At 49.4% G+C, this 10,821-nt stretch overlaps 1 protein-coding gene across 1 annotated transcript; it reads right to left on the bottom strand.

Moving 5' to 3' along the window:
• Nucleotides 1-3,025: 3,025 nt before the first annotated feature.
• On the bottom strand, nucleotides 3,026-8,599 carry LOC144246290 (uncharacterized). Its single transcript, XM_077783157.1, has 6 exons — nucleotides 8,422-8,599; nucleotides 6,619-6,807; nucleotides 5,457-5,592; nucleotides 3,447-3,706; nucleotides 3,273-3,363; nucleotides 3,026-3,224 (listed from the first exon to the last, which is right to left on the bottom strand). Exons 1-6 carry the CDS (start codon nucleotides 8,597-8,599, stop codon nucleotides 3,026-3,028), a joined length of 1,053 nt encoding a protein of 350 aa, XP_077639283.1.
• Between the last annotated feature and the right edge of the window lie 2,222 nt (nucleotides 8,600-10,821).

Below are 10,821 nucleotides of genomic sequence, written 5' to 3' on the forward strand. Positions count from 1 at the left end.
GCATCTGGAGTTTACAGATCCCAGCATTAATCTTGGCCAGCTCTCCAGATAGCCTGAGACCTCTTCTGCCAGTGCCAAACAGTTGCAGGATGCTGGTACACCAACCTTCACTGGGGAATTTAAAGTTGTGACCAGAACTTGTTTCTTTTGAGATAAGGATGCAGGCTGAGGTTTACAGTGTGGAGTCTGAAGCTTAAAATCCTATTTAAAAAAAGTACCAACTGGGAGTGCTTTGTTCAGACCCTCTGCAGAAAGCTGCTACTTGTGAGGTTTGCCTGGGACAGAATGGGCAATGAGCTGGCCTTGCAGCTATCTCCATCCCTCTTTAGATGGTTTCCTTCAGTTCCAAGGTCCAGCTCTCTGCAGGATATTGAATGTATATAATTTAAATTTAAAAAAAAAAATTATCTGTGGTTCAGTGGATGCTGGCTCCAACAGGAACCTCTGCAAGAATGCATGGGATTAGATTATAGTCTAAGAGGTTTGCTTCTTCCAGTTTACAAATTACTTAAACCTTTTATATAGTTGCCTTCCTCCTCCCTCCTCATTTGGTTAATAAATGGTAACTGTGCTTCTTGTTGCCTCACTGATGGTGCCTTCCTGAGTTGAAGCTGAGCGTGGCTCTTCACACTTTCACTGAGCTCTTTGCTGCACTGGTCCAAGGAACTGAGGCAAAGACTAAAGGGTAGATAGGGAAACTTGTAGCAGAGCTCACCTTCCTGCCCTTAACCCATATTTCTTCTCTTGGTTTTCATCTCATCTTGAGATGACTTTAGAGGAAGACCTGGTTGTGTGTTCTTCCTTGCTGGAGAAACGTGGCTACGACAGTGATTTGGGATCAAAGACTTGTGTTAGGAAGCTGAGCTTTGCATATATGCATTAAAAAAAAGTCAGGAAAATGTTACTCCAAGGAAACTTTTCAATTTTCTCAAGTGAATAATTTTTTAAATATCAATTGTATAAAATGCTTGTTTCAAGTTGACAATTTTCTCTGTTTGAAAAACTACTGTGTCAGTTTTTTTATTGAAAATGCCAACTTTTTGTCATGACACTTCATGTGACAAATCAACTTTCTGGACATGTTTGGCAAAAGATTTTTATATCTGCAATGTGCATAATTTCAGTTTATAGTGAAAGCAGGTGTCAATCTCTAATATTATGTAGCAAAAAAAAGAAAAAATCACCATTTTGGTTTTAAAGCCTCACTCAGATCCAAGGAAGAACAGAGTCCCAGGTGTATTTTTTAACAAAAATCTCCTTGCGGAGAGAAGATTGTAGTGAGGATTTTTTGATTCATTAAAACATAACAAGAGAGAGGAACAGAGAAAGAAATAGATAGGAAGAGTCTCATTCCCATACTATTCAATTTTTCTTTTGAGCAGTTTACCTTGGAAACAGGATTATTCATTATTCCCCTCCCTGTGCATTAGACTTGGCTGGAAAAAGGGAGGAGAAGGTAAGGTTAGCAAGTGAGCTCAGAGCAGGTCTTGTTTTCCCTGTCCTTTTTAAGGCATCAGTTGCCTTAAGAGAATTAAAGATTTTTTTTCTTCCTTCTTGTGCAGTTGCTGGTAAATGGCCACTGTCAACATCATCATTTTCCAAGGATCTGTAAAAGTTTTACCACCTGCTTCCAGACTTCTCATAGCTTGGTCATGTGAAAAAAAATTACTTAGGAGCTGAAATTGGAACAGATTCCTTTATTATTAGAAATAGAAAAAAAGTGTCCCTAGCCAGGGAAAAGTGGCAGCAGTATCATCATCTCCTGTCAAACCTTCTCTTATCACAAGGAAGTGCTACCTTGCATCTTTTTAAGGCTTCTTTCCGTGAAATGTGATGCAAATAACAGAAATGAAGTCAGCAGACTAAAACTCAGCCTTTGTAGCAGGATTGTTTGAGTATTGCATGTTGGATGCTTGAACCAACAGGGCATGCTGGAGTGCTCCTTATTCCCAGCCCCGCGCATGCAGCAGTTCTGGGAGCTGCCAGCCCCTCCTCTGACACCTCAGCGCCTCCCGAGGTACAGCAGCACCTCTGTGCAGAGCCGATGCCACACTACTCAACAAGCCCCGTGTGCCCAGAGTGCCTCAGGCATGCTGCAGGGCGCATAGGTCTGTCCTGGGGTGCAAACAGGGGCCGAGGTGTCCTGAAGCTGCCTGGCCAGGCTCTGCATATGCTCCTGGAACACGTCCCTGGACTTCCACCCAGGAAATGTTGGACAGGAATATAATGTCATTGCTTTTTGAATGCAATTCATGATGCTTAGGTTCGCTCTTCGAGTCCTGCTATGGGTACTGATACATATGATTTGAATTTCTAATGTTGGAGAGAAAGGATGAAAAATCCCCAAGAGGTTAATTTTGGGTTGAGCTTTTTTCTTCTTTTTTTTTTTTTTTTTTTTTTTTTTTCTTTTGGAGGGGGATGTTGCTTTGTTTCTTTGTTTTCAGATGTGCTAAGTACTTTGTATTAAAGATAAATTAATGTTTAACCCTTGACTGGCTAGCTTTGCCCTCTTGTCAATACATCTTCCAAGTCAAAGATTGTCCATATAGAAGTGGGAGGATATGGTTACTTCTGAATGCCAACATAAACAACCTTTAAGTCTCTATCTATATTCAACTGCAATTAATTGTAAATGCTTCCAGATATCTAATCTCCTTCTTTGTTCCTGGTAACTGTTTTCACTTTCAGCCTTTAAAAAAGCCCTAAACAGAAAATCAGACTCGTGCAAAACCTAGAAGTCTACACATAGACTTTAGGTTAATCTGGGGCTGCTCAGACTTGACTTTGATCAATGATCAATTAAGAAGTTTATAAGCCAGAAACTCCTGTTTGAAATGTGCACTGCTGGACATGGGAGGGAAATTAAAAGGTTATATAAAAAATTGTCTTTCAGCATAAAGTGACAGGTTTTTCTCCGTTTCAAAACCCAGGTGCAGCAATTGGCCCTTCTGAAATTCTTTCCTGAGCTCGAGGAGTTAATAGCGTTAAAAGCAGAAAAAAGGAAGCGGAGTGGTAGTTGAAGCTCTCAGAGCGGCTTTCCCGACTGGCAGAAGGCGCTGTGTCCGGGCGGGGCGGAGGGGCAGCAGGTCAGGCGGAGGTGTGCCGGCGGCGGGGCGGCGCGGGGCAGGTGGCCGGGCCGGCTGCCCGGGGCGGGGCCGGCCGGCGGCAGCGCCCGGGCCGCGCAGCGCCATCTTTCCGGGGGCACCTTCTGCTGGGCCGGGCTGCTGGGGAAGGCGAGCGGGACAGGGCATGGTAAGGAGGCTGCAGCCTACCCAGGTGATGCTGAGCCAGAGCAAAGGGGGGCCCCGGGCTTCCCTCCCCCTTGGAAAAGAGCGCGGGCAAGGGTTTCACTGTTGTTGGGGGCTAGGTGGGGAGCGGGTCAGAGGGTGAAGCAGGGCACTGATTGCTCAGGGGACGCGAGATTTTTCCCAGCTGCCTGCTCCTGCCTCCGGGCAGTTTGGGAGCAGCCCTCGTCCCTGTGTGTGAGGAGCTTGGGAGGGCAGCGGCAGGGTGTGGTGCTGAACCGTACCTTTGGAAAGCCAGGTTATTGCAGCCTGCGAATGCCCCTGGGAACACAGAGCTGGAGACGGCTGAGAGGTGGTAATCGCGCCGGTGGTAGTGTTTGAGTCTGCCAAAAGCATTCCTGCCCCTCTCGGGGATGGAGGGGTCACGCTTCCATCCTCTGACTTGCCTTCTCCGCTGCTGCCTGCCAGGTGGTGAGAGAGAGATGCCCGTGCAGGTGCTTTCTTTGTGCTCTGTGGTCTGGCTTTTATTTGCTCACACCCCTGGAAAGATCTGGCATGTTTGTGTCCTAAGGCAATGCTGTCACCCAATGATTTTTACCCCGAGGACTGGTGCTGTTTCAGCCCTGCAGAAAAGGGATGCCCCACCTAGGGAAGAGCAGGCCTATGGGGAGGGGTATGGTTGGTGCCTGTTGAAAGACTGAGATGCTTTCTCTTGCTTGAAGGGATTTTTTTTTTTCTCCTTGTCCTTGTGCACTTCTGATTATGAGTTAGGCTCTTGGTTAAGGTGTATTCCTAGGCTGCACGGTCCTTGTTACTGTAATCCTTTGCTCAGGAAGAAGCCTTGCTGGACTGTAGTGTATGCCAGGCCGTGCTGCTGCAGAAATGATTCTCTGTGACTGTAGCCCTGCTACCTCTGCTTGTCCAGTCCTGCTTCCCACCATGACTTTTCTCCCAGCTATTTCCAGAGAAGAGTGCTTCTCCTTTTTCCTCCCAGCCCTGGGCTGTGTGCAGTTGTACTGAACTTAGCCTCAGGAAAGTGATATTCCTATTAGCCGTCCTCCATGTACTGTCTGTTCCCTTCTTCCTCTGATAATGGGGAGCTTTTTGTAGATCACCAAGCTAATGGAATCATAGAACAATTTAGGTCGGAAGTGACCTTTAAAGTCACCCCACTGCAATGGGCAGAGACACCTTCGTTGCTCAGAGCTCCATCCAATCTGACCTTGAATATTTCAGGGATGGGGCATCTATAGCCTCTCTGGGCAACTCATTCCAGTGTCTCACCACCCTCATTAGAAACCCACTTTCCTTATATTCAACCTTAGCCAATCCTCTGTCACTTTAAAAGAATTGTCCCTTGTCCTATCATAACAGGCCCTGTTAAAAAGCTTCTACGCCTCTTTCTTGTAGGGTCCCATCAAGTACTACAAGGCTGCTATAAGATCTTCCTAGAGGCTTTGCTGCTGCCTGAATAAGCTTTTCTTATAGGAGTGTTCCAGCCCTCTGATCGTCTCTGTAGCCTCCTCTGTGCCTTAAACAGGTCCATGTCTTTCATGCTTTAGGGACTCCGGAGATGGATGCAGCACTGCAGGTGGGGTCTCACCAGAGCAGGGCAGAGGGGTAGAATCTTCTCCCTCACCCTGCTTTGGATACAGCCCAGGATACAATTGACTTTCTGTACCGTGAGTGCCATTTCTGGGTCATGTTCCAGCATGAGGGTCAGCCTCTCATCCACCAAGTCCTTTTCAGTGGGGCTGCTCTTGATCTGTTATCCCCCAGCCTGTGTTGATACCTGAGGTTGCTCCAGCCCAGGTTCAGGCACCTTGCACTTGGTCTTGTTAAACCTCAGGAGGTTTCCGTGGTCTCACTACTTCAGCTTGTCCAGGTCCCTCTGTATGGCATCCCATTCCTCGGGCATGTAAGAGCAGCCCCCTCCACAATCATCATCATCAGCATCCCCATTGATGGAAACCCCTTCCACAGTCAAGCATATCTTGGCTTTGGAGCAGTGGTTTAACTTTTTTTATGCTTGATAGTTCCAGATGTGTGAGCAGGAGGGTTGTGAAAGGGCACAAGTGGGTCTCAAGTGTCCCGAGTGGGCACGACCCGCGTGTCTCAGCAGATGGCAGCAGCGACGCTCCTCCGGCTGCCGCCGCTGCTCCTCACTGCTGCCAACCCCCGCCGCCGCTCCCACACCACCTCCGTACTCACCCCCCGCGGCTCTTCCTCGCCCTGTCCCGCCAGCAGCACACGGCGAAGGAGACGGACAGCGCCAGGATGACGGCTCCGCTCAGCAGCGCGGCCGCCACCGCCAAGCGGGACCCGGTGCCCGCGGGCTGCGGGGCGGCTGCGGGCAAGGCAAGGGGCGGTGAGCGGGGCCGGGGAGAGGGACCCACCCTTACTCCCGGCCGCCGGCACCCTTGCAGGTAAACCGCAAGGTGACGTTCCAGAGAATATTTATTAATAATCATTATAAAAGCTAATGGTGAACGTGGGTGATGCCACGCGGGCTCAATACACCAGAAAGCTGATGGAAAAAAAAACCATATTAACACATCATATTTTTTTCAGATGATTAATATAAAATAATCACACGGGGCAGAAAATATAAAGCATTTGATGTGTCTTGCATAAAGCATAAGGGTAGTAGAAATTAGGCCCTAAAAATAGAAGGGAAAAAGATTAAATTGGAAAAGGAGAAAAATATTAAATTGTAATAAAGTTAAAAAGGGAAAAAAGTTTAAAGGGAAAAAAAACTTGAAAAATGAAAAAAAGAAAACATGCAAAATGGTGAAATAAAACAGCTAAAAAGGGAAAAAAGTTAAAATGCTAAAAAGAAAAGAAAAAGTTTAAATGTATTAAGGAGGGCCACTTGCAACTGGCAGGTGCTCAGTATGTACCGGGTTACTGTGAAGTTCAGTTTTCCTCCTGTTGGGAAAGCTTTTGGCAGTGCCCTGGACTCCCTGTGCCTGGCACCAGGAGTCAGGAGTCAGCAGGCACCAGGTTTTGACCCGGCCTGATGACTTGAGCAGCAGCTACTGGGAATGAGGGAAGGTCTGGTTATCTGCTGAGCTGATCTCAGGTGCCTTCACCCCCTGGCAGGCCCCTGCCTTCTGCAGCTCCTGAAACGCTGTTGCGGTGCTGCTGCTGGGGCAGGCACTTCAATGGTGCTGGCCACAACTGACGGGGTCAAGCTGGACCTCCCTTGTCCCCGTTCGGGGTGGCCGGGTCCCCCCACCTCCCGCTGCCCTCGCTGCCGTGGTCGGAGGGAGGAAGCCCCCGTGTGAGGGCCGGAGACTGCACGGCCCCACCGAGGTAGCGCTGCCCCCGTGGCCCCGGAGCCCCTGCGCTGGGTCCCACCGAGGGTCCTTACCCTGGCACTGCGGAGGGGGGTGGCTCCAGGATGAAGTGCTGTCCCGGCGGAGGCAGGCGAGCCTCTGGCTGCCCACTAGCCGGTATCCCTCCTGGCACCAGTACACGAGCACTGAGCCCAAGGAGATGCCTGAGCCTCTGTCCACGTAGTAGTGTCCGTAGCGTGGCGGGGGGAGAGCCGTGCATGGCACTGGGAGAGAAGGGGACATGTTAAACGCCCCCACCCAGTGATGCTGTCGAAAGGGCTGCCAGGCCCCTGTGTCACTCCTGCGGGACCTGCAAGCCTCTGGGACTTTCTCATTGGGTTTTTTTCACATGTGTGTGGTTTTTTGCATAGTCCAAAGGAAATACATTAGAAAGTCTAGCAGCTTTATCTGGAAAGTAAGTTTTTCAGTTGCAGACTCTTCAGTGTGAGCAGCTGCCGAACAGCAGAAATGTGACTGGAAAGGTGCCGGCTGCAGAGAGTACATAGAGAACAATTTTTAGGAGAGAAAGGAAGAGAATATTTTTTAATAATACAATATTCTGGGAGAATATTGTTGGTTGGAACTCAAAACAAAGAAACAGTTATTACTCTCTGCTAGAGAGAGAGGTTTTTTTCTTCCCAGCCTTTAATTTTTTTAGCTAGTTTGTAACTCACAGCTATTCAGAGCTACTTAATTGTCCTGCTTAGACCATCTCTTTTGCATTGCACTAATACCTAGGGAGAGCCAAAAATTAGGTAGGCTCCAAAAAGAATGGTAGTCTGAATGTGTGCTTGCCAATCCCCCCACCTAGATATTCTACCACCAAGAAAGAGGCCAAGAAAGTGTGGTAGCAGGTATCATGTGTATCAATATCCTAAGTTAAAGGAAAACACTCAGATCAACTCTAATTTTACCAAGCTTAAAACCTGCAAGCAGAAATGTGCTTTATCGAGCTTAGGGGTAACTTTTATGGGGAATTCCAAGTAGAATAGTAAAGCTAATATGAGAGAAATGTCTGATTCCCTCTGCTTTTACTGAGATGGTGTAGGCATCTAGTCCAGTGGGGCTTACAAGGAACATCAGACTGAGTAAGATCAGACTGTCTCTAATTTCAGCGGTGCTGTCAACAGGTAGTGCAGATGTCTGTATGAGTTAATTTCAGCGGTACCAGGGAGACCACTGAGTGTCTGGGCTGGATCTCGTGTGATTACATTGTCCAGCACTGGTTGTTATGACCTTTGCCAATAGTCACCATGATTTGGAGTATGACATGGGCTCTCTGAGCTGCTACCAGCCCCAGATGGGTGGTCACCCCACAGCAGCCCTGAGGCCATATCTCACTCATTGGGTAGTGGCGCATGCTTTGCCCTGTAAAGTGGATTAAAGAAGAATAATCACCCTCAGCAGCTGGAGATTATTTGTGCTTAAAAAAAAAAAAATCTCCATTTCTTCCCAAGGGTCGAAGCTCAGCCTCTAGGGATAGGAATGTGTACAGTGCACCCATACCCTGAGCGGACAGCTGGTCCATCATGATATGCTTAGATATCAACATGGAGGAGGACTTTACTCTCAAAGGAAAACATTAGCTGTCAAGTTTCCTCCCCGTGCCTCCTGACTGCTTCTAGTGTGACACATCTCACCCATATCACAGAAGCTGCTGTGGCCACCACACAAAGTCTTGTGGCCCCTATGCGTGGCCTGGGAGTGCCGCTGTGTGCAAGGAGAGAAGCACCATCATGCCTTCACCACCGCGTCCCTGCGCCCTTCTCCTGTGTGCCTGCACCAAGGGGCCCCAGGCAGCCCGCAGAGGGACAGCAGGAGAGCGCTCATTTAAGTACCTGAGATGTTGCTCTGCACTTCGGTCCCGTTGGCAGCGTCTCTAGGCAGCCCCTTTCTGACTTGTCCCGCACGAGGTGAGGCGGCCCCGGGCCCAGCAGCATGGCTCCAGGCAAAGCTCAGGCAGCTCCAGGGCAGCAGGCAAAGGAAGATGCATTTCCTGAACCTTTGTCCCGTCATGGTGTGGGGAAACACACCACTGAGTGCCCGGCTGCCCCGAGTGCTGCAGTTTCCCTCTGCGTCTGAGCAGGAATCAGCTGGGCTCTTAGTGCATTAAGCCCTGAGCAGCAAAGCTAGCAGCCGCTCTTCCCCCGGGACTTGCCTCTCCTCCGTGTCGGCACAAGCTCTGTGTCCCTGCTCCTAGCGCTGCCCCGTGGAGAAGGAAAACAGGTGTGGGAAAGGGAGTGAGGAAAGAGCAAACCCTTAGGATCCATCCTTTACAGCCCCTGCCTGCAGAGACTGGCTGTTAACATCTCTCCAGGTGCTGGAGCTGCACATCAGGAGCTCTCCTCCTTCTCCTCCTCCTCCACCTGCCAAAATCCATGCTCGAGCTCACTGACTGCTGAGACTCTTATGCTGCAGACCCTCCTATGCTCGTCTCTTCCTTCCTGCCAGAACCTAGGGCTGATTTTCTGTCAATGGCAGTGGAGTGAGATATGAGCCTTGGGAATCAAAAGGGTTTCATTGCAGCAATTCTGCTGGCTTTGCCACTATGGGAACTGCAGAGAAATCTGTTTTTTCCTTTTTCTTTTCTCTGCTTGGCATGGCTCTGCCTGTCATTTCAGGCTCTGATGTTTTATAGGTGGAGGGGCTGTAGTAGCAATCAACTCTTGCCTCCTGGAATGTATGTTGCTCTTACCTATCCCACCTGCCTGATCACTTGTGTGCACCCATGAAGAGAAAAGATGCTCTGTGTTGCCTGAGTGCTTGAGAGCCAGATGTTTTGGAGCAGGCAATGCTTTTGTGCCAAGGCTTTCCCCAGCAGCCACTACAGCAGCTGTGTGACCAGCAGGACTTTGAGGTGACTTTTGGAGCATCCTCTGCTGTGGCTCTATTCTCCCCTCCTTGCACCCTCTGGAGCTCCCCTGGCTCTGTGGGTCTCCTTTGCCCGTCCTGCACTGCCTCCTTGCCTCTCCTGGGACTTACTGTAGGTATAAGAGCTAGAGGCTGTTATTCACTAATAGCATTGGAACAAATACAGCTTTGCATGGAGATGGGTCAGATTTTTGTTCATTTTTCTTTTTATATCTGTGGTCTTTAGTTGTAGCCAGTGTGCTGGGCTGCCTATGGCTGCCTATCGTTCAGAGAGGGGGAATATTGCCTTGGATGTGTGAGCAGCTTCTATTTCTAAACCGCAGCAGTGGTCTTAGCATCTTAGTGTGATTTACTGTAGTGCATGAAGGAGAAATAAAAATGTCAGACAAGATCGAGCTCTTGTCACATCCCATCCCAACACAAGGATGTAGATGAGGGTGTCTGCACAGTGGAAGGGAGTTGTGGGGTCAGGCAGTGGCTGAACCTTGCTTGCCTTCCTCCCCAGCACTGGGACCTGCTCTTGCCCCACTTGGAGTAGTTCAGCAGTACTCTGGCCCTCCTTGCACTTGCAGAGAGTTTTCTTGTCTCCTCCATGGAACTTTGGATGTGGGAACACCTTAATCCTGCTCTGTTTGTCCATCCATCTCTCAGTCCTTTTTTTTTTTTTTTTGGCTGGCCTGGTACTTCTGAGCTTCTATCCAAGGGATTTACTTGATTTCTTAGGAAAACCTGTTTCAACATCCCATGACTCATAACGATTGTACTCACAAACTACTTTCATTTCTTCACTTTTCTGTTTAATCCTTCTTAAGTAGTGACCTTTCCTTGGCTGCCCCTGGAGAGCAGACCAAGAAGGTGTGTTCCTCCCTGTCTCAGTGAATATTGCTGGTTTCTTGGGAGTTTTTTTTTTTTTTTCTTTTCTTTTCTCCATCCGACTTCAGGGAGTTTGCTGTTTGCTCCTGCAGTAAAGGTAAAAGTACTGAGGCAGGCTGGACTGTGTGACAGTGTAACGCTGAGGGCAGGGAAGCCTGCCTTGGGCATGCCCTGGGTGCAAGGGCATTTCTAGCCCCTTGGGCTCTGAGAATACATCTGTCCGGACAGAATCGACCCTAAAGCGCTCCCTCTCTTGAGCCTGAGCCTGGAACCTGTGTACCTTCTCCTGCCGGGGCTGAGGAGCTGGTCCCTCTGCCGCCGACGGCTGGCGGACGCTGGGAAGAGCCTCTTCCCCTGGCTGCAGCTGGATGCGTCCCGGTGCTCCGCAGCTGCACGCCCGCAGCCCGGATCGGCAGCGCTGCGGCTTGGCGGGCGTGCCGGGGAACGAACAGGCTCGGCAAAGCCACCGTGACACAATAGCCGCGCTTGTGCTC

This window comes from Lonchura striata, chromosome 5 (assembly GCF_046129695.1).
Source record: "Lonchura striata isolate bLonStr1 chromosome 5, bLonStr1.mat, whole genome shotgun sequence".
In the NCBI taxonomy this organism is placed as follows: domain Eukaryota; kingdom Metazoa; phylum Chordata; class Aves; order Passeriformes; family Estrildidae; genus Lonchura; species Lonchura striata.

Excerpts from the sequence above, each read along its gene's own strand:
- LOC144246290 (XM_077783157.1), bottom strand. The coding sequence starts at position 8,599 with ATGACGGGACAAAGGTTCAGGAAATGCATCTTCCTTTGCCTGCTGCCC. Across the intron at positions 3,364-3,446 it reads TGCTCCCAAACTGCCCGGAG|CCCCCAACAACAGTGAAACC; the intron begins GCAGGAGCAGGC and ends CTCCCCACCTAG. Across the intron at positions 3,225-3,272 it reads TCTGGCTCAGCATCACCTGG|CAGCCCGGCCCAGCAGAAGG; the intron begins GTAGGCTGCAGC and ends CGCCTTCCCCAG.